Here is a 23,836-nt window from a genome sequence, read left to right on the forward strand (position 1 = left end):
GCGTGCACCATTGTGCCTACCCTCCCTGTCCTACTGTCCTATTGCCTAATTTACCTGTATCTACTTTGCTAATGTTTACGTTTATACCAATACCCACTACCTTGTATATGCTTGACAAACAAATAAAGTTGTAACAATTAACCTACAGTTTTGAACAGATTATGTGAAGTTAAGAAAAACTGGAAAAGATTGGAAAAATGAAAAGCCATCAAAAATACAACAAGGTAATAATTAACCAAGCAGGAGTTTATGTGTATTTGAAAAAAATTCTACATAAGCAATGGGGCAAAATTATATGCATCAAGTGACAACAGTTGAAAGAGAATGAACAATTAAGCAACAATTAAGGATAGAGACAAAAAGATAGAGGCTAAAATTACCTAAGAGTGTCAATAAGAAAGTAACTCCCACTGGTTCCCCACAGAGTTTAGGCATCCTCCCCAACCTCTATCATCCATTGCATTCTGTAGGAAGTTAGCACCCATCCCTCCTAGAAGAATGAAATATTCTAGGTAATATTAAAAAGCCAGAATATTATATTTTTTTGGATGAGAAATGGAGAAACATATTTTTGAATGTCCCCCATCCTCCTCAATAGCCCACAGCAGATGTCAGCACTTAAAGAGATAAAGAGAAACTTAGGTCTATTCATGAGCAAAGGCCCTCACCCAAGATCCAACAAAGGTGGGATTAACCCTCTCCCCATCTATCAACAGAGCTCACCACATGGCACCTGGGGAGTTACATTAGCCAGCAAGATTCAACCAAGCTTGGGACTCAAAGAAACTTCAAAGTTACCCCTGAATGGCCCCATGGGAATCTGGCAATCAACCAGAATAGAAGCTCAAATTCAAAACCCAACAGAGAGTATAAATCTCTCTTTCTCTCTCACTGGTGCTTTTTTTGCCCAGGACCTCAAAACCATGTGGTCCTGTCCACCATTAAGCCATCTTTCCAAGCCATCTCCTTGTTTCCAGTGTTTTTCTTCGCACTTGGAACTAAACCCAGATGGACATATGTCTTCCAATAATTCTTACCTTTTGAAGATCTCTGGAGCTTTCGTCAGCACTCTACTGACTGTGTTAGGAAATCAGAATGGAATAATTCATCTATAGACATGGGTCTGCCTCCTGAAAGTGGCTGCCATTTTAGAACAACTGCAAGTAATTATCGATAGACTGAAAATGACAGCTGTTTCTGTCATGCAACAGAAGAGATGGCAGCCACCCAACCAAGAAATGAGTGGCTTACTCTCCTTCCCCAACATGAAGTCCTCATAACTCAAAAAGTAAGTATGCAATGGGTGTTGGGGGAGTGAGGAGCAGGCCCAAGGTCTGCAGGGACCCAGCAGTGCAGAATGAGGTTGATAAGGTGAGAGATGCGAATGACAGTAGTAGTAACTTTGAAACAGGCTCATAAGTAGTTTTTGGGTGGTCTGTAATAAGTTTAAATGGTCCCTAAATGATTGTTAAGTTCTGACTATCTGTATTGCATTTATGTATATGAAAGATAGGATCATGTCCAGCCATTTTATAATTCTATTAAATTGGTGTTCACCAGACTTTTCCATACATAATTCTATATAGGGAAATTATTTGCACATTGAGAATTGTATAAACTCTCCAATTTCTGTATAAAAAGTGCTATCTTATAGTCCTTTCTTAATTACTGTTCAGAGTTACAACAATGACTTTGGAAAGAGTGCTTTTTAATATGGAAACACCTTAATATTATTCTTTTTTGCAGTCATTACAATGTTTGTGATGTTACAATATAATCTATTCTTATAGAATATATATTAAACAGCATATGTTGTAGCATTTATTTGTTTATTTATTGGACTTGTATGCTGCCCCTCTCCATGGCATTTACAAACCAGTTTATTACCAGAAAGCTATATAAGATAGGATCAATTTGGATGAGAAACCATTAGGAAATCGCAGGGTTATAAACTAGACTGAGAAACCAGAAAAAAATGTCCTTGAAGAGGACAATAGTGAACAACTGCCAAGAACACTGAACATGACTTGAGAAGCTTTTCTTTTATAATTTTATAAATTTTAGTTATACAGTATTGTTTTGCTGTTTATGACAAAATGCTGGCAGGGGGCTTTCTAAAAATCCATTTTCCTTTTCTTACTTGCAATACTGGTCAAAGACTGTAATAATTAAGACATCAACATTTCCGATGTTTGCCTACATATTCTGTATACAAAACACATATTTATGAGTTCCAATCAATCCATTGCAATTGTAGGTTATTAATATTGTCATTTAAACTATAATTTTTTTCTGAAAACATGTTGTGAGTATTTACATTTCTCAACTTGTTTTTATGCTGAAATACATATAAAAAATTGATTGGTTATCATCCCATCAATCCTATTAGGAGTTTTGTAATCCTAGCAATCATTGGGAAAGGATCCAGATCAGGGCTGTATTCCTCCCAGTTTGGACTGGTTCACCCATACCAGTAATGACCCGCTGGTGATGTCACAATGACATCACCGAACTGGATTGGTCAACGCAGGTCTGTGGGCACCACCATCTTTTTTATGAATTTTTTTTTCCTTCTCAGCATGCACAGACGCCAAGTTCTGGCACTATTCATGTGGTCGCCCTCTGTGCAGGAAGGGAACTGGCAGCAAGGTAAGCTAGAACCCATCCCTGGTCCAGATACTGAAAGAGTAAAGGGAAATTAACTGACTTGTCCATCCAGGCTTGCTTGCTTATTCACTCATACAACCCCCAGCCCCAGCCCCAAAGAATTATACACAGCATTTAAAAGCAAAAGCAAAATGTAAAAAGAATATAGCATTAAAAGGAAAGGAGGCCTCCATATTGCCTTTGTCCTTTTAGTCTTGTATTTTTCTTTCCTGTGAGGCTGCCAAAAAGGGGGGAAATAAAACAGGGCTAAAAGTCGTGAATTTGGACAAAAAGCTAGAATCACTTACTGTGGTGTTCATTCTGTTTTAATTTACGGATTGAAATATGGGCTTGTAATCCTGGGGTTTTTTTGCAGGGGGAACTGGGGGCTGAGGAAACAGGTAAATCCTTGAGCTAAAAGTGAAATTAACTTTATCAGAAAGCAATTGATCATTCCTTGTTTTTATTTTCAAATTTCTTCTGAGCTTGTCACTGTATTATTTATAACTAAGATGTAAATTCTTAATGAAGCAGTGGTGTTCATTCTGGGAAAGGGATTTAGCTTAGAGCATGTGCCTTCCTGCAGGGTCGGACTATTAAAAGAAAAGTGAGGGCACTTACCTTTTCCCTAATAAAGTGGAAGCGATTATTTATTTGAAATGAAGTGATTGGTAGACGTTCATTTATTTATTTGTGTGTTTGTTTAATTAATCAATCAATCAATCAATCAATCAATCAATCAATCAATCAAATAATTGGACTTGGGGTGATTTACAACATATAAAAAACAATGTGAGCATCCTAATCCAATTAAATTAAAACTAGTTACTCTAAAAACCCCAATGATATTAAAATCAATCATTACCATTCACACAACAAACCTACGTTACATTCGTTGGCCAGGGGACTAGAGTCTAATAGTCCCAAGCCTGATGGCATAGATGAATCTTAAGACTCTTGTGGAAGGCGAGGAGGGTGGGGGCAGTGCAAATCTCTGGGGGGAGCTCTAGAGGCTTTCCCATCTCCCTGGAGGCCCTTTGTAAGCCGAAAACACCCTCCCATAGCCTCCGTGTGATCTGAAAATCAACAGGCCGGTATGCACCTTGGAGCTGAGCTAGGGCAATGGCTTGTGTGCCAGCAGATATGGCTCCATGTGCCACCTGTGGCACCCGTGCCATCGGTTCGCCATCACTGACCTAGGTAATTGGCTTCATCCAAGGAGTGTTTGAGCTGGAGCAACCCCACTTTCAACCTTCCCAATAAAGGGAAGGTTGGAGACAGGACGATAATTGTTAAATACAGCTGGTTCCAGTGAAGGCTTTTTGAGGAATGGGGTGCACAATTGCCTCCTTGTAGGGAGCCGGAAAGGATCCCTCCCTCAGAGAAACATTGGCAATCTACTGGACCCAGCCCCATGTCATCTCCCTGCTGGCCAAGACCAGCCAGGAGGGACATGGGTCCAACAAACAGGTGGCGGAGCTGACAGCAATTCGGTTAAGAGACCTCGCTGCCACCATATTCCAGGCAGCAGCAAGGGACTCTGCCAAACTTAGTACAAGATACTTATTTAATCAGTTCAGCTCAGGAGCTGCAAATGGGACAGCAGGATTGTAGGAGGATTTGGAAATAGGAAATGCAAGACTCCAGGTCATATTCCATCCCTGCACATACTCTGTTATAATAACATTATTAAAAAACAATTGTGTTTTAAAAAGTCAACATTGTATAGCCAAGTCAGAAGCAGGAAACAAATTAGTGCTACCAACAAGTACAAGTGAGCTGCTGCAAAGGTTTGGCTGTCTGGAAGTCAGTAACTGATGTGGGAAGGAAATCAAGTCCTCCCACCACATAATCTTCCTGCCACAAACAGGAGAAGATTTAAAATCACAAATTAGAAAAAGTCTAGACAAATACTGTATTTAAAAATGCAACAGGAAATACCAGTATAATCAAGTGAACCTTCCTCTCCTCTTAATCTGAGATCTCTTTGATCAAATAAGACAAAAGGCTTTTCCTCAAAGTGATTACAGTTTTCAATTGACAAATGCTGAAACCACAATTCAGCAGGATGCCTGACTGCAGAGAATGCCAGCTAAGTGCACTCTCGTGGAATTTCTAGTGTGCTTTTGCAACACTTTTGAGGAATAAAGGCAGGTTGTCTATATACTACTAAAATTCTCATGTTTATACAATCTTTAACTGTGTGAAATGGAGCAAAACATTTCCAACTAAAGTACTTCAAATGGGCTAACTTACTGAATGCTGAGTCCCATTACACCTGTAGGAAATAAATTCTGGAAAGTTCTTGCCATTTCAGTATCAACAATGTATTGTCATGGTCAATGATACACATAACATTCCCTGAAACCTTCCCACAAGTCAGTGAGGAAACCTAGGAAGCTTGCAGGGAGAAAGTCAATGGGGTTCACATGACTGTGTAGCTCATGGCAGGAGCACAGTTGTTAGATTGGAATAAGAACTATATGTAAAAGAAATATATTTAAAAGGATGACCAAATGGGCCATGGGTTTATAGGTCATTATAGCCCTATGTAACTCGCACAGCCACCTCCAATAGTTGATTGTGTATTGCAGTCTCGAAATAAACTTGACCTCTGATTCAAATAAACTGCCTGCATTCTTTATTTCCAGCTTGGAAATGAACCAGGTAAGATTTCTTTCTAACATTGTCTCCTGGCTATCTCAAGACTCAGAAGATGAAGACGATCATCAGCCTGAAGAGATTCAGCTGGAAAAGTTGCCTAGCAACCAGGAGAGGCAGCTATTGCTGGGCTCAGAAGACCAAGAGGCGGAGCTAATTTTCCCCAATGTAAGAGCCCACTGAGAGGAGGGCTGAGCAAAGGTGATCAATCAGCAAGACTATTGGCCAGAAAAAAAATCTGTCCCATAAAAAGGAACAAATCAGGGTCACATCTCCCCTATATAAGGAGAATTGTGTGCCTCACAGATCCATTGGTGGCAAGTCTCAGTTTATCTCATTGCGTTCAACTCCTTAGCTGCCTTCTTGTTTGTTCAAACTTAGTGCCATTAGAATTCTGTTTGAAAACATTTGAAATAAAGACGTGTGTGGTTTCTGTGGAACAGGACAGGAGAGACAGGCTAGAATCAGATTGTGCTTAAAGATAATAGTTGAAGCATAGTTTATTGAATACTGTACACCGTAATTCGAAAATCTTGTTTCAACTTCATAATTCAATCATCTTGAATTCAAGATGCTTCTGAAAGGATTGAAACTGCATCAGAATATTTTGTTAAGGTTAGGACCATTTATTTGATCTCCAAATACCTATTTTGAGAAATTTATTTTTCATACCTCATGGTATACTAACTATAATGATTTAGTTCATGTGGTATACTGTACAGTACAGTACTTGGCTCTTAAAAACTAATATGATAGAATCAAGGAGTTGCAAGAGATCATTTGATTATCAAGTCTAATTCTGCTTACTGCAGGAATCCAGATCCAACTCCATGACACTTTATCATATTAATCTGCCAGCTGTTAAATTCAGCAGTCTTTCCAACTTCTGTATTACATTTATCTAAAAATAAACTTAATTGAATTCCCAAATAGGTGCACCTTTTAAGCTAAAAATTCATTTTTCATAACTTTAATGTAGATGAGTTTTTTACATCATAGTCTTTGATTGTTTTTGGATTGTGAGTTGCATTTCATTAAGAAATTATAAGTTATGCTTAGCAAATATATCATAAGTTTCAAATGCAATGATATTTATCAACGTTCCACCTTCTGCAGCTGTTTAAGGCAGTCCCAAAGGTGCTTTTTCAAGAGGCAACTGAACTTTCTGGTTTTTCTTTGAAGACATTTCACTTCTTGGAAGAGAAGTGAAATGTCTTCAAAGAAAAACCAGAAAGTCCAGTTGCCTCTTGAAAAAGCACCTTTGGGACAACCATGACTTGGATGACTGAGAATATCCATAGGCACTTAGTCAGTATGATAGTACATCTGAAGTTCAGAGCTGCTAGATCATGTTTTGAATCCTGTAAATTCTTGAATTTGATCCTTGGTCTTTGAGTGGATCATATATAATTCCTACCTTATTTATGCCAGTTCAATGTAATGAATTTTAAAAGGTATTCATTTAGTTATTAGACAAGCTGACAAAAAAGCCCCATAAATGAAGATGCATAGTGTGCAATTACAATATTTATTTTAGGCAGTCATATACTTTAATTACTTTCTCCACATCAAACTTACAGGAAATCAGTTTGTAAAGTTTGAAGATAAAACTCCTTTGTACAATACTATCCATTGACTATTGTATTAATGTAAATATATACTTTCATGCATATGCACATGCTTCTTGGATCAGTTTTTCAAGAAAAGATGAAAAGATATGTTTTAAACAGACAAACCCAAAAATCATTTTTTTATTAAATTTATATGCTGTCCCTGTCATCAATAAGGTGATTCTGAATTGCTTACAAACAGTACATTAGAAAGATAAATATTGAATCAATTAAAATTACACTTTACAATACGATATATAAACAAGAACCAGGGAGATGGTGACATGGGGATGAGCTCTTAACCCATCAACCATTTTTACCTTTGGGGCCCCAAGCCAATTGGCAAACCCAAGTTTTGATACCATTCTGGTTTTCCAGAACTGGGAACAGTTCTCAGTTATGGTGGTAGAATATTTCACAAAGTTGGTGCCACAGAGGAAAATGCTCTACTCTTGATTCTGCTAGCTGGAATTCCATGCCAAACAGGATCCACATCAGGCCCTTTCTGCTTGAGTGAGTGGAACATGCTAATCCCATTGGATACACCATTTAAGAAAGATTAGCAAAACTCCAGTAAACAATTCCTCATTTTGGAGACTTCTAAGTGAAGGAAAGGAAAGATGATAAGATAGTCCACATATTTATGTATGATCTTCCCTCACATAACTTCTCATAATAGCTTAGAAGTGGTGAGGACATTAACAATTCACTTTTTTTTGTAGTGGGGATGAGGTTTAATTATTGTCAGACCTTATGAGTATGATACTGATTACTTTTGCAAGTTAGTCAACTGGAAGGAACACAGCTGGCTCCTGGCAATCTCTACATCTACTCAGCAGTTGAAGACTGGGAGCAATAATTGCATCAACTTTAAACAGCTTTGGTGGGCTAATAGTGGTAATAATGTGGAAATGACCTATGAGGTGCGAAGAAGGTCTTTTTTTGTACTTCAGATATTGCTGGAACAGGGAAGCAGAATGAGGTTATTTACAAGGATACTGTATTATCTTACCTTACAATCTTAGTAACTTTAAAATATGTGGATTCCAACTCCCAGAATTCCCTAGCCAGCATGGAGCAACTTGGTCTTACTTAGTAGTCAATAAACTAATATAATATAAGTTTTTAATATTTAACTAATTAATTAATTGTATTTTATATCTTCGGAGAGGGGCGGCATACAAATCTAATAAATTATTATTATTATTATTATTATTATTATTATTATTATTATTAGTGTTTTAAACTGTTATCAATTTAATCTATTTTTAGTATTGGGGGTTCCTAAATTTAAATGGATGATTGGCATAGAGCTACTTGTGTGCATGAGTTGAATGGCTGGTATGATTGGGATGGCTGGGATGGGTGAGGTTATGGTATGGATGAGATGAATAGTAATAGTATGAATGGTAGTTTTGGCCCACCTGACGCTCGAGAGGCGGGAGGGGATGGGGCACCGATCCCTGGGGTGGCAGAGGGTCGGAATATTCCAGTGTTGCTGGGGAGAGGCAGATATGGCGGGGGCCACGGAGTTAGCCGTTCCAGGGGAATGAGGGATCGTTGCTTAATAACAATCCCTTGTTCTGGCTCCGTGAGCCCAATCTTGGGTACTGGTGATGAGTGTAACTCTGGCCCTGGGCTCAGGTTGCTGCTGCTTAATGCCAGGTCGGTGGTAAATAAAGCTCTCCTCATCTGGGATCTGATCCTGGATGAGGAGGCCGACCTGGCAAGTATTACTGAAACCTGGCTGGGCCCAGAGGGAGGTGTTCCTCTCTCTGAAATTTGCCCAGCCGGGTTTCAGATATGGCATCAACCTCGACCCCAGGGAAGGGGGGGAGGAGTGGCTATTATAGCCAGGGAGAGCCTTTGACTACGTAGACTCATTGCTCCGGAAATTGCAGGTTGCGAGGCACTCTTGATGAAGTTGGACTTAGGGGTTCAGGAGGGCTTATTTCTCACGTACCTGCCTCCCAGCTGCATGTCAAAAGCCCTGCCTGTGCTACTCGAGGAGGTAGCTGGGTTGGCGGTGGAGTTCCCCGGACTTATTGTCCTGGGGGACTTCAACCTGCCGTCACTCGGCGAAACCTCTGGGCTGGCACAGGAGTTCATGGCCACCATGACAGCCATGGACCTGACTCAAGTAATTCGGGGTCCGACTCACGAGGGAGGGCACGCACCTGACATGGTATTCCTTTCCGAGCAATTGAGTAATGGTCTGAGACTAAGGGGCTTAGAAGCATTGCCTTTGTCATGGTCAGACCATTTTCTACTACGGCTTGACTTCCTGGCTCCAATCCTTCCCCGCAGGGAGGCGGAACCAATTAAGATGTTCCGCCCCAGACGCCTGATGGACCCAGAGGGCTTTCAGACGGCGCTTGGGGTTATACCAGAGGCACTCGTCCACAGTTCGGCAGAGTCTCTTGCGGAAGCCTGGAAGAAGGCTGCAGCGGAGGCTCTTGACCGGATTGCGCCTTTGCGACCTCTCTGTGGCGCTAGACCCCGTAGAGCTCCATGGTTCAACGAGGAGCTCCGGGAGTTGAAACGCCAGAAGAGACGTCTAGAGAAGCGATGGAGGAGGAGTAGGTCTGAGTCTGATCTAACACTTGTAAGAGCTTTTATTAAGACTTACAAAGTGGCGCTCAAGGCGGCAAGATGCACGTACCATGCCGCCTTGATTGCATCAGCGGAATCCCGCCCGGCCGCTCTGTTTAGGGTGACCCGCTCCCTTCTTAATCAGGGGGGAGTTGGGGAGCCCTTGCAGAGCAGTGCCGAGGATTTTAACACGTTTTTCGCTGATAAAATCGCTCAGATCCGGGCCGATCTCGACTCCAATTGGGAAACAGAGTCGACTGATAACGAGTCAGTCGAGGTGACTGGGGCACGTACTTGTCCACCTGTCTGGGAAGAGTTTGATCTGGTGACACCTGATGAAGTGGACAAGGCCATTGGATCTGTGAGTTCCGCCACCTGCTTACTGGATCCGTGTCCCTCCTGGTTGGTCTCGGCCAGCAGGGAGGTGACACGGAGCTGGGTCCAGGAGATTACCAACGCTTCCATGGGGAGGGGAGTTTTTCCAACCCTCTATAAAGAGGCGCTCATGCGCCCCCTCCTCAAGAAGCCTTCCCTGGACCCAGCCGTACTTAATAACTATCGCCCAGTCTCCAACCTTCCCTTTATGGGGAAGGTTGTTGAGAAGGTGGTGGCACTCCAGCTCCAACGGTCCTTGGAAGAAGCCGATTATCTAGGTCCCCAGCAGTCGGGTTTCAGACCCGGTTACAGCACGGAAACTGCTTTGGTCGTGTTGATGGATGATCTCTGGCGGGCCCAGGACAGGGGTTTATCCTCTGTCCTGGTGCTCCTTGACCTCTCAGCGGCTTTCGATACCATCGACCATGGTATCCTTCTGCACCGGCTGGAGGGGTTGGGAGTGGGGGGCACTGTTCTTCAGTGGTTCTCCTCCTACCTCTCCGGCCGGTCGTAGTCGGTGTTAGTGGGGGGTCAGAGGTCGACTCCGAGGTCTCTCCCTTGTGGGATGCCTCAGGGGTTGGTCCTCTCCCCCCTGCTATTTAATATCTAAATGAAACCGCTGGGTGAGATCATCTGAGGGCATGGGGTGAGGTATCATCAGTACGCTGATGATACCCAGCTTTACATCTCCACCCCATGTCCAGTCAACGAAGCAGCGGAAGTGATGTGCCGGTGTCTGGAGGCTGTTGGGGCCTGGATGGGTGTCAACAGACTCAAACTCAACCCGGATAAGACGGAGTGGCTGTGGGTCCTGCCTCCCAAGGACAATTCCATCTGTCCATCCATTACCCTGGGGGGGGAATTATTGACCCCCTCGGAGAGGGTCCGCAACTTGGGCGTCCTCCTCGATCCACAGCTCACATTAGAGAACCATCTTTCAGCTGTGGCGAGGGGGGCGTTTGCCCAGGTTCGCCTGGTGCACCAGTTGCGGCCCTATCTGGACCGGGACTCATTGCTCACAGTCACTCATGCCCTCATCACCTCGAGGTTTGACTATCGTAACGCTCTCTACATGGGGCTACCTTTGAAAAGTGTTCGGAAACTTCAGATCGTGCAGAATGCAGCTGCGAGAGCAGTCATGGCCTTACCTAGGTATGCCCATGTTTCGCCATCACTCCGCAGTCTGCATTGGTTGCCGATCAATTTCCGGTCACAATTCAAAGTGTTGGTTATGACCTTTAAAGCCCTTCATGGCATTGGACCAGAATACCTCCGAGACCGCCTCCTGCCGCACGAATCCCAGCGACCGATTAGGTCCCACAGAGTGGGCCTTCTCCGGGTCCCGTCAACTAAACAATGTCGGTTGGCGGGCCCCAGGGGAAGAGCCTTCTCTGTGGCGGCCCCGACTCTCTGGAACCAACTCCCCCCGGAGATTAGAACTGCCCCTACTCTCCCTGCCTTCCGTAAAGTTCTTAAAACCCACCTTTGCCGTCAGGCATGGGGGAACTGAAACATCTCCCCCGGGCATGTATAATTTATGTATGGTATGCTTGTGTGTGTGTTTGTTAGTATATTGGGGTTCTCTTTTAAACTTTTTTTAAATATTTAAATTTATTTGGATTTGTTACGATTTGTTTATGCCTTGTTGTGAGCCGCCCCGAGTCCACGGAGAGGGGCGGCATACAAATCTAAATAATAAATAATAAATAAATATAACATTATATTATCTATAATCTCTCTCTCCCATTAATTCTTGTTAAAAGGCAGTTTTGAGGCTTGCAAATGGTGATCATGTGACCATAGGATGCTGCAACAGCCATAAGTATGAGAATTGGTTGCAAAGCTATTTTGTACGATCACCATTTGTGAGCTTCATAACTAGCTTTGAACAAGCAGAATTAATGGGTTCCTCTATATAATACATTTAAAAAGGTAAGATGAATTGGATTTTACTCTGCTAATCGTTGCTGAATATAAGGGGCAGTGTTTATCTCCATTTGAAGCTTACTGAGCCAGCGCTGGGCAAAGACATTTCCACGGTCATGTAGCCATCATGACCTCATAGAGCACTGTTACCCTCCATTGAAGTGGTATCTACTGAAGGAAGTTAGCATCCTCCCCTCTCAAGCCTGAGAGCAATGAAGGGCTACCAAAATGTTTACTACCACACTGTGGGTATGGCATTTGCAGGAGGCCCTGCATTTTCTTTCAACATCTTTCAGTGCAAATTGGGTGCTCTGGGGTGGAGCTCCATTTTCTCTGCCCCACTGTGTTCCCCTCCCCCATCCAGGCAGTAGTCCAACCCTGCCTGGGAGGCAGCCTAAAAGGTTAGCTAAGACTCCTGTTCCTGGGGGGGTGGGGGGTTCCGATCACCAATCGGAGTGCACTACATACACAGGAACAGGAAACTAAGAGGTGGGCCCAACATATATTATAAAACCAGGGGACTTAGTGTCTTTTCCTTCCTTATCTCTTCACCCAACATTTAGAAGAATGTGATCCACCTTTTCTGTTCAGGAACTCATGCCCTGTGCTTGTCCACCTCCTTTCCAAGCAACTTCCATGAATCCAGTATTTTTTTCCCACTTGGAACTGAACCCAGAAGGATATTCCTTACTACACGACTATCTACTTGCATTTGTATATTTCAATCAGCTTGGTTGGCAGGAGCTGGGATGAGGATGGGATCTCATCCCGTTTCACAGACTCGGGTCTCAAATGTGGCTGCCAGCTTTCCAGCTGGAAAGCCCAGCATTTTAACCACTGAGCCCCCCACACTGCCCTATAATATATAAAAAATATATAGATATAAATAATGCACTTTGCTGGAAATGTGCTCTGCATGAGTGAGCAAAGACCATAATCGATTGGATACTACCATGGGGAAAGAGGAAGGCCAAAGCAAATGTGGCATCAGATATTTCAGGAAGATCTATCCATCCCTCCATCCCCATGTTTTTCAGGTATTCCTGAAATGTCATATATATTTTAATGGTGGTAAAATACATGACATATCAGACATTTTCCTCCTTTGCTAAACTGAGTGTGGGTACGGCCAACTCATGATGCATCTGGTCCACACGTTTGATAGCACTGCCCTAGACAGACTAAAGAAACGGTCCTAGATCTTTTATTAAACACCTCAAATAATAGACAGTATTCCTGGAATGTATAGATCTGTGATGGTGAATCTATGGCAAACGTGCAATAAGTTGAATACGGGGCCATATAGATGGGCATGTGAGCTTAGGTCCAGCGCGCGCATGTGTATGCCAGCTAGCAGATTTTTGGGCCTTCTGGGCCCACTAGAAATCGGGAAACAGCCTGTTTTCAGCCTCTGGGGGGGATGGGGAAGGCCCATTTTTTGCTCTCCCCATGCTCCAAAGAGTGAAAACAGCCTTCCCCACATCCCTGAAGGTCTTCCGGAGGGTGGAAATGTTCTGTTTGCCAACCTCCAGTTGAACAGGAAGTTCTGGTTTTTTTGTTCCCCTAGGCTTCAGAGCCTGGGGAGGACAAAAGCAGTCTTCCCCAACCCTCCAGAGGAGGCACGGAGGGCCATTTTTGCTCTCTTACAGGCTCTTAGAAAGGTTCTGAAGCCTGGGGAGAGTGAAAACAGGCATACCATCGTGTGCCAGGAGCAGAAGTGTGTCAGACATGCATGTGCAGGGGGGGACACACGACACATGGAATTATGGGTGTGGGTACGCATGCACGCGCCTACACTCCCTTTTTGGCACACAGACCAAAAAAATTATCCATCACTGGTATAGGTACTCAACTTCCAATCATTTATTTATATAAAACTTAACTTTTTAACGACTGCTCAAATTACAATGACACTGAAAAAAGTGACAACTAGTCCTTGTACATATGACCTTTGAAACATCCACTTAGACACATGATCAAAATTTAGGCACTTGGCAACTGGCATGTATTTACAATGGTTGCAGAATCCTGGGGTTAGGTGATCACCATTTATGACTTCCCAGTCAGCCTTGAACAAGTAACATCAATGGGAAAAGCTGCACATGCTTAACAATATGATTCAATAACTGCAATGATTTGCTTAACAACTGTGGTAAAAAAAAATCTTAAAATCAGGTGTGACTCACTTAGCAACTGAAATTCTGGTTCCAATTGTGGTCATAAGCACAGTTCTATTTGATTAGATTTGGAAGCATTGTGATTTTCAGTGTCTTTGTATATACTCACAGCATTTATTTTACACGACATATTTATTGTTTACTCTTGATTCGATTTGGAAGAACTAATTCTAACATGATGTCTTAAGCATTAGAAATTGAATCTTTCCTATATTATTTGGCAACTAGACTGTTTTTAAAGTGCATCATTGTTTGTTTCTTCTCACATAGTACTCAGCAAGAGAACAAGTCTTCTTTATTTTAAGATCAACTTTTAACTGCCACCCGTTACTAAAAAGTCATTCGAAAGTAAATATTTTATCTGCATATTGCTCCACTGTCCTGTGAAACTGCACGCTATCTTGTGCCCTGCTTCTTTGTTTTAAAACTCGAATGGCCAGGCTTTTTACACACTCTGGATTTGCAAAGAGGAAAAATGACGGCATGGAGGCAGGCGGATCATCTTGGCCAGCGCTGCTGGGTAATTCGAGTTGTACACTTTCCCTCCTATTCATCTTACTTCTTCGTGCCTTGGCGTTTAAACCTGCCTCCCAGGAAAGGCGGTTAGTTACCACACACCAACTTCCAGTCAAGACTATATGTATGGCCTCCGAGACGATTGCCATCCTTCGTCCTGTCGCCGTTCCAACTGGCGAAACGACACTCACTCGCTCGGCTACTGCATGAAGAGCCCGAGAGAGGCTGCTCCCAAGCTGACACTGGCAGAAAACATGGCGTTTGCAAACCAACACACAACACAATGAAGTACGTGGGCGCAAGGGCGGTGGGGAGGGAGGAACAGAGCGCTCCATTGCAGATTTATAAATATCACAACTGCCCTCATTTCCTGCGCCTGAAACCAGGGGGAAGAATTACAAATGTTAGTACGCTGGGTTGCGTTTTCAATTCAGCCTCATCTTGGTCGCTTTTTAAAGAAACAAAACGTCAATGACTGTAACGGCGCCGAGGGACTTTCCCGCCTTTTGGCTCATAAAGCAAGGCGAAGAAATCTCCCTGTTTTGCAGAGCAAAAAAAAAAAGGGGGGGGGGGGAAGGAGAAGAATGCAGACAGAGAAGGTTGATGAACCAAATCTGCCAAGAAAAACCAAGCGGATAATAATCCTGTTCTGTTCTCAGAAGGGCAATAACCTGAAGCGGAACGATGAAAAAGCCAGAAATGCAGTAGCTCCAGATGCCTAGCAGCGCCATTAACTACCCCCCCCTCCATGTTAGCATTCCCAACCCCCACCATTTTTATTACTCTCCTTCAGGCAGAGTCCATGGAAAGTCCCTACGCATGCGCACGCTCCCTGTCGCGTGTGGCTTGAGAATCTGGAAAAGAGCTCTTCTATTGGCAAAATGTCTCATGCCCGACTTCCTGTTCGCTTCCTAGACGTCACCGGGCATTTCCTTCCTTGCGTCTGACCGAAAAGCAGGGAGTTTCCTGGTGTCGTTATAGGAAGTCAGAAAATGGCGGTGTTGGTGAGGAGTCCGTTGTCCTCGGAGGTGCAGTGTGTGACGTTGCCAGCTGAAGGCTGGTCGGTTGGAGAGTTTCTCCGTTCCTGGTGCCAAGAGCAGGTAAATAATGAGTGTTAATGAAAAAAAGGGGGTGGCGTGGACTCCCCACTATACAAGAAGTGTGTGTGTGTGTGTGGGTGGGGGTGTCTGGTTTCTTATAATTGACGTCTTTGGAATAATAAGCAAGTTAGGAGGGCCTAGTATTTATATATAAATCAATTTTTATATAAATATATTTGCTTAGCAAACGAATATAGATATTCTCGATCCGGGGCCACAGTGATAGTTGTTGATGGGACGCTGCTTTTTATGGATTGTATACGTAAACTCAAAGCTTTTTTTAGAGCTTATATTATATTCGACTTCTGTTTTATAGCTGTATCTTTTTGTATTGTTATTGTTATTATGTTGTAAGCCGCCCTGAGTCCTTCGGGATTGGGCGGTATAGAAGTCGATTTTTTTAAAAAAACACACATTTTTAAGTGGGTGATTTGTGAAGCGTGGCTTTGTGTACAAATGTATTTTTCACAGTATCCAAACTTAGGTAAAGAACTAGGTTTTGTACAATCTTTCTTTTGCTGTTCAGTGATTTGCCAATGTGGTGTTTAAATAACCTGTTTGAAATTAATGCAGTTGCTGTTCCTTATATATTAAATAGGTCTTGAGATAATTAGTATATCTTAGTATAATTGAGATAATTAGTATATCTTAGTATAATTCTCTTTTCCTTTTTAAAAAATAATTGTTTTTAGGGGCTTCTTCAAGATCACTTTTATGTAAAGTGTAATGGTCGACTTATTAACTCTGAAGGTATACTACAAGATGGAGCTCTTTACAGCCTGGAACCAAGATTATGTGGTGGAAAAGGAGGTTGGTTTACTGCTGCTTTTGCATACTAAACAATATAGTATTTAATTGTCAGATAACTATCTCATCCTTTTTATAGATGACAGATAAAATGACTCCAATGTTTCCACATCAATAATTATGTGAAATTGATTTGGATGAAAGATAGTGACTGACTCCAAATTATCCAATGAAGTTCCATGATTGAGACTGAATTTGTTTATTTTAATTATAATGCACTCAGTCCTAAAAATATAGTAGTGGATCCAGATTATGGATCCCCATTTAATGGCTAGAGAACTGGAAACAATCCAGAATCACCAATATACAATATATTGTACAATACCTAAAGGATGGAAGATACAATGCATTATTATTATTATTATTATTATTATTATTATTATTTATTAGATTTGTATGCCGCCCCTCTCCGAAGACTCGGGGCGGCTCACAACAACAATAATAACAATGTTACAGTGGAAACAATCTAATATTAAAAAACAGTTAAAACCCCCCATCATTTAAAAACCATGCAACACACGCATACCATACATAAAATGTAAAAGCCTGGGGGAGGTGTCTCAGTTCCCCCATGCCTGGCGATACGGGCGGGTCTTAAGTAATTTGCGAAAGACGAGGGTGGGGGCAGTTCTAATGCAGTGAGAGAAAAAGAAATAAGTTAAATAAAAACAGGAGAGGGAAATATATTGGCCATATTTTTCTGCTAAAAGTCTTAGCAAAAAATTATGTGTACTTTGAGATAATATGACAATAAGAAAACAAGATGACAGTCCTATACTAGCTAGCTTGCCATTATAACTTCCCATTGTCAATTGTTTTATTAATGCACAGTTCTGAAACATTTAGAATCATCTGAAGTGGTGCTCTGGAAATGTGGCTAAAAGCTTACTTTTCATTTTTATCTTTGATTTTATCTAATGAAGGGTTTTAAATCTGGATAAAACAGACTAACAGCATATTAAATAATTTATTTTGCATCATATTGTAATTCTTGGAGAGTCAATGTTTTTTACACTTATATTCCTGACCTATTTTAATTACCTTTCAGGTTTTGGATCTATGCTCCGAGCGCTTGGTGCTCAAATTGAGAAGACAACAAACCGAGAGGCTTGCAGAGATCTCAGTGGAAGGAGACTTCGAGATGTTAACCATGAAAAAGCGTGAGGCGTTTAATTTGCTGTTATTGTTGCATAGATTTATCAAGAATATTTTTATAATGTATCCATTCATAGATACCCATCTTGCTGTTGTTTGTGTGAAGTAAGCAATATTATGCAGATATCTAAAATGGTTACTCATTGAATACAAAGAATAAAAGAAATTAAAGCACTGAGATAAGAAATGTAAATGAGATAACATGCATTTGCACCAATATTATTAACTAATCAGTTTCATAACTCTCTGTCCTTGCAAGACTTTAATTGCTTTCAACATGTTGATACACTGCAGTGCTTCATGAATTACATTTTGTTCTTTCAACCACTGATACTACTTCTTTTTAAGAATCTCACAGCTTTTTCCTTTTCATGATTTTACCTTTTCTTCAACCCCATTCACTTTTCCTTCATATTCTTGTTATACCGTATTTTTGGAGCATAAGACACACCTCTCCCCCCCCCCCCCGAGGGTATAAATGTCGGTGCATCTTATACAGCAGATACAGCCATTTTTTGCCTCCCGAAGCCCCAACCCTGCTTCCCAGTTTTGCAAAAAATGGGTCTGTTTTTCGCAAAAATGGGGTGTGCAGAGGGTTTAGGAGGCCTGCAGAGAGTTGGGGGAAGGCAAACCCCCCCTCTTTTGGTGAAAAATGGGTAAAAAATGGGCCATTTCCCCCCAAAATGGGGGCATTTTTGCCTTCCATCAGCCCCCAGTCTTCCCAAACCCTTTGCGAACCCCATTTTTTACAAAAATGTGTTCACTTTCCCAAACAATGGGATGCAGAGAGAGTTAGGGAGGCCTGCAGAGTACTCATGGGGGCTGGGGGAAGGCAAAAGTGCTCCCATTTTTGCAAAAAACAGGGCACGCAGAGGGTTTGGAAGGCTTGCAGAGTGCTCCTAGAGTGGACGGGAAGGACAAAAACTTTCTTTCTTACTTGGCCCTTTAAAATATTGGTGCGTCTTATATACCAGTGTGCCTTATAGTCTGAAAAATATGGTAACTAAAATCCATGCCATATATGAATTTTCATATCATCATTGTTTTCAACTATCAGCATTAAATTTACAATTTTCTGTTTCTATATATTGTCTATTTTAGGCTTTGCTATTCCTTGCTTTCTATGGTTTTTTTTTTTTACAATTATCGCTCTGGTGTCAGGTATATGGCGTTAACTCTTCATGGCCATTTAGATAAAAGTTTCTCTGTGTGTACATTAAACAGTATGTATTATTTTCATTTTTGCAATAATCATTCTCCCAAAACCTTTAACCTGTCTTTCTCAAAATATTACCATGTATATGAGGCATAGGATTTAAGTATGGCACATACATACTTGTGTAGTTAAATAAAATAATACTATACTGTAATGTAAAACAATTGTAATAAATCAAATTAAAAATAACAGTGCAATGAATTAAAACAAATTAATGTGCAGAGCAAAAGAACCCTGCATATTTCTTTTCAATGCATGGATAAATAACCTGGCACCAAATTGTATTCATATTGTCACTTGTCAAGTTTCAGCAGCAAGGACTTTCCAAAGATAGATGATCTCACTCATTGTACTGTACTGTTAGCGTTCTTTGTTTTAGACTTCATAGTTGAATTCACTCATTGAAATAGATCCAGTTTTATTTGTTTGTTTATTTGTTTGACTTGTATGCCGATCCTTCTCTCTTACAGGATGGCCGAATGGGTGAAACAACAAGCAGAACGGGAAGCAGATAAGGAACAAAGGCGTTTAGAAAGGCTGAAGCGCAAATTGGTGGAACCAAAGCATTTTTTTACTAACCCAGATTACCAGCAGCAGTGCCATGAAATGGCAGAGAGACTTGAAGATTCTGTCCTGAAAGGTAGTGCTGAAGTGGTTTAAACTCTGCCTTGCATTGCACTTTTGGATTGTTGGACCCTTAGATGTTTTAATTAAATGTGAATAAGATAACTCTAGGGAATATCTTCTGTATTTTTTTTCTTTTGTTATCAGGCTCTGACCTCTTTTTCTTTGCCTTTGATACTTGCTTGTTTCAGTATCATCTGCTTCCATGTTATAGCAACTTGGCCAGTCTGATGTTCTCCATAGATACTGGATTTTGACTGACCTCTGCTTCCCTGAATAATAATGGAAAACCCTTTCCCACTCCCCATTCCTCAATCATGTTTGCATTATGTAGTCAGCTGTGTAGATGATTAATAATAAATTAAGCAAACAGAAGTGACAGATAAGCTTCATTTGAGGAATGATGCAAAAAATTAAATGTTAAGTTTCCTTAAATTCCTGGTTTTAATGATTGAATGTTTGTATTTCATTTAACATGCTGAAGTCTGATTGCTTTTACTATTTTCAGGTATGCAAGCTTCTTCCAGCACAGTGGTCTCCCCAGAAAGCAGTGAAAGTCGAAAAGGGACTGCCGATTCTGGAACCAGACAACCACCAGAGAAGAAAAGATGTTTATGGTAAGCGCCACACTTTTAAGAAATATAGTCATGTGATTAAAAAAGACAAGAATAAAATAGTTGCTTTCTTTTAAGTTGGTGGCTCTCGCCTTAAAAATTCTAAATGGTAATCTAGCATATGTTATTGGAATTGAGGTAATAACTACTCTAAAGCTGTTTAGTACATTGAATTTTTCTGTTGATTAATGTATTGCAATGAAACTAGAAGCCGGGTTGTGTTAAAAAACCTGGAGTATTTTACTGATATTTTCAATATTGGAATTCTCAATTCAATATTGAAATTATTGGAAAGAGTCTTTTGGCATTCTTTTATCAGGCAGAATGCTTTATCCTGATTGTTTCAAAATATTTTAAAATTCTATATACAGGTAGTCCCCGGGTTACGTTGTCCCTGACGTACAATGTTTCGTCGTTACGATGACCCGGGGACAGCTTTGAAGCCACTGCTGCTGCCTCCATTCGGGCAAAGGGATCTCTGCGGTGGGCGGCGGCTTCGGAGACCCCGCGGAGACCCCCTCGCCCAAATGGAGATGGCGACGGCTTCAAGGGACCAACAGCCGGTCCTTCTTGGTGCTGCGTTGCTGCAGCCTCCGAGGCTGCTGCCTCCGCCTCCTCCATTCGGGTGAGGGGATCTCCGCGGTGGGCGGCCTCGGAGCCACCGCCGCCCACCGTGGAAATCCCTTCACCCGAACAGTGGCAGCGGCGGTGGCTTCAAGGGACCAACAGCAAGTCCTTCTTGGCGCTGCATTGCCGCCTCTGTTCGGGCGAGGGGATCTCCGTGGTGGGTGGCCTCAGAGGCTGCAGCAAAGCAGCGCCGAGAAGGACTGGCTGTTGGTCCTTTGAAGCCGCCTCCGCCTCCGTTCGTGTAAATACAGTATTCCGACCTATACGGAAATTCGGCTTACGACGCCCTGTAGGAACGGATCAACGTCGTAAGTCGGGGACTACCTGTAATTTAAAAGTTTACCACTATTGTACTTATATGGATTTTTGGTATTTGAATATCTGCCTCTCCCATAATTATGGGACAGATCTAATCTTTTATAGCACAGATTTTATTTAAAGGTGAAATTATATTCATGTTTTACTTAAATGTGACAGGTTAGGAATAGAAGGGTTGGACGATCCTAACAGTTCAGAGACTAATAGCGATGAAGAAGATGAATCTCCTGGGACGTCAGGAAGATGCTCCACATCATCTGGCAGCCATATCAGTGCGACTGACAATTTAAATGAGTTTCCCAGGAATTCAGAGGACTCTGTAAATTGCAGTTCAGACTCTGATGAGAAATCAGAAGATCAAACAAAGAATGCTGAAAAAGATCTACTAGAAGATCCAACTTTCAGTAAAAGTGTATCCGATGAGAAACATAAAACAACACAGATTCTGGAAGAAGAAAAGCATACAAATGGGTCATGTAGTGAAAAAGCTACAAGTGAGCTTCAACATGCAGTAAGTATGGTTGTTTTTGATTTAATATATAATTCTTTTTCTTCCTGAATCCATTAGATATCTATAAATAGTGCATTTTGAAAACTTCATTCCATTCTGGTTCATTACCCATGTCACTTTAAAATATTACATCAAAGACAGAGTAGCATTAAAGCCAAATCAAAGTACTGTACAAGAAATGCCGTCCAGAATTTTTAAACAACCCCATTTCCTCTTCATCCCCCAGTCTGTTCTTTTTCTTTAACAGTTAGTTAGACAATATTTTGTAGCCATTGAGCAGATACATTCCTAACTGAAAGTGCCCCCCCCATTTCTAAAATGGAGACATAAATTGACTAATTTATCGGTATAAGAATTAAATGAATTATATTTGCTACTTAGCCCCATATGCAGGAATATTCTAATTCATAAAGCATATACAAGTCCCCAAAGCCATCTTGTTGTAGAAGTGGACATTGCAGAATCACTTAACATTTAAGTTAACATTCAAAAGTTCACTTTTTTCTTCTGAGATATATATTTAAAATGTTGCATGTTTCTGATTCTTAGGATACTGCAAGAGTCAATCTGATGGAATTCAATTCTGTTGCGGAACTGGAAGCGATAGGACTAGACCAACTAAAGTTTGAACTATTGGCCTTGGGACTAAAATGTGGAGGTACTTTACAGGAAAGAGCGGAACGACTTTTTTCAGTGAGAGGTTTGGCTAGAGATCAAATTGATCCTGCTTTGTTTGCTAAGCCTTCCAAAGGAAAGAAAAAATAAAAATGGTGGAATAGTTTGTTTTTGTACTACAGGTTTTACAACATTTTTCTCACTCTGCTGTTTTATATAATGTTATTTTTAAAAAACCAATACAGTGTAAATTTGTATATTTCTTGATGCTTTTAAGAATAATTTTTGTGATAATGTTAAAAGTACTTGTTGGTGGACATCTATTGTTTTTTAATTATTGTTTAGTAAAAGACTAGTATATTTTATATTCATGTTTAAACGACAAGCACAGCAGTATACATTTATTGAAGAAGTCAAAATATTTTATGAAGTACATTTTTGCAAGGCTTAAAAATTAATAAAATTGTAATTTTGTTTGATAAAAATTAAATACAATATTCTAATATGGATAATCAAAATGAAACATGGACACTGTTGAATGTATTCCAATCTATGTAACTGCTAGAAGAATTCAGATGAACAAGTTATTGCTACCAGTCTGGGCAAATGCCCTTCAGGCAGCTTCTAGTAATAACATTCAGATTTTGGAAGCAAACATTGTTCAGGCCTTTCTAAACAGTAAAAACCAGATAGTTCTTTTAATAAACTAATTGGAATTATACATAAACTCTTCTTTTTGTCATATGTTAATTAAAATCTTAGTTTTCTCATAACAAAAACTGGGCACTTACTTTTTGAATTATCCATAATCATATAAATGTGGATTGCATTAGGATAAGCTACATACACAATCTTATCTCTCTTCTATTATCTGTTCAATAAAAGCTGCATCTTGATGAGGATTTTGTGCCTCAAGTCATCAATTTGTAGCAGCTGTATTGATGGTTTTTTTTCATGATAATATACCCATAGCTGCCTGCTTGGTTTATTTGGGCACCTGGGATGATCTTTATGCCTTGGGTGATCCCATTAGGAACATACATTTTTGGAATATACTCCCAACATTTTTCTCTCAATCTGCTCAGGAACTCCTCCACCTCACAACAACAAGGCAGTATAGAACGGCTTGGGTGAGGGATATTCCGTGTAGGTAGGTATGGACGTATAGAATTCTGTTTTATGTTTGCTTTTAATCAATAGTGATAAACCTCTACAATTAAGTTTCTGTGTGCCTTAAAAATTGGCTGTGCAAACAACATGTGTTTCTGAAGCTAGTCGCTGGAAAGCTGCATTCAGAAGAGGCTCACATCCATGTAGATAAACTAGCAAGAAGAAACCAGCAATGCTTAAAAGAGGCAGATATTGTTGCTTTATAAAAGAAACATTAAATGCTTTCTTTGGAGAAAACCAATTTCTTCAAAGACTGCTAAAAATGTGAATTGACCAAAATATGCCTTTGGAAAAGTCCGGAAAAGGAGAAAGGGGTATAATGTCAGAGCAACCCCAAAAGCAAACTGTACCTCTTTCTTATGGAGAAACAGTTTATTAGAATCTATAGATAGTCATTGACCTACAATTATTCATTCTATAATGTTCAGTGTTATGACAGCACTGGAAAAAACAACATGACCCATCCTTACACCATTATCACAGTATCCCTGTAGTCACATGATTAAAATCCAGGCCATGGGGAACTGACAACAGTTCTAATGTCCTAGGGCAGGAGTGTCAAATTCAAGGCCCAGG

General features: G+C 40.9%; 1 protein-coding gene across 1 annotated transcript; it reads left to right on the plus strand.

Annotated features, from left to right (window-relative positions):
• The first annotated feature begins 14,599 nt into the window (after positions 1-14,599).
• Positions 14,600-22,817, plus strand: SDE2 (SDE2 telomere maintenance homolog). Its single transcript, XM_070734324.1, has 8 exons — positions 14,600-14,791; positions 15,297-15,603; positions 16,296-16,413; positions 17,459-17,570; positions 19,252-19,421; positions 19,914-20,022; positions 21,124-21,475; positions 22,025-22,817. The coding sequence occupies exons 2-8, from the start codon at positions 15,496-15,498 to the stop codon at positions 22,238-22,240; spliced, it is 1,185 nt and encodes a 394-aa protein (XP_070590425.1). The 5' UTR covers positions 14,600-14,791; positions 15,297-15,495; the 3' UTR covers positions 22,241-22,817.
• Positions 22,818-23,836: the final 1,019 nt, after the last annotated feature.

Source organism: Erythrolamprus reginae, chromosome 1, assembly GCF_031021105.1.
Source record: "Erythrolamprus reginae isolate rEryReg1 chromosome 1, rEryReg1.hap1, whole genome shotgun sequence".
Taxonomy (NCBI): Eukaryota; Metazoa; Chordata; class Lepidosauria; order Squamata; family Dipsadidae; genus Erythrolamprus; species Erythrolamprus reginae.

What these genes read in the sequence shown, in the direction of transcription:
- SDE2 (XM_070734324.1), top strand. Translation starts at nt 15,496, where the DNA reads ATGGCGGTGTTGGTGAGGAGTCCGTTGTCCTCGGAGGTGCAGTGTGTG. An exon ending in GTTCCTGGTGCCAAGAGCAG is followed by an intron (nt 15,604 to 16,295) that starts GTAAATAATGAG and finishes AATTGTTTTTAG; the next exon opens with GGGCTTCTTCAAGATCACTT. An exon ending in ATTATGTGGTGGAAAAGGAG is followed by an intron (nt 16,414 to 17,458) that starts GTTGGTTTACTG and finishes ATTACCTTTCAG; the next exon opens with GTTTTGGATCTATGCTCCGA.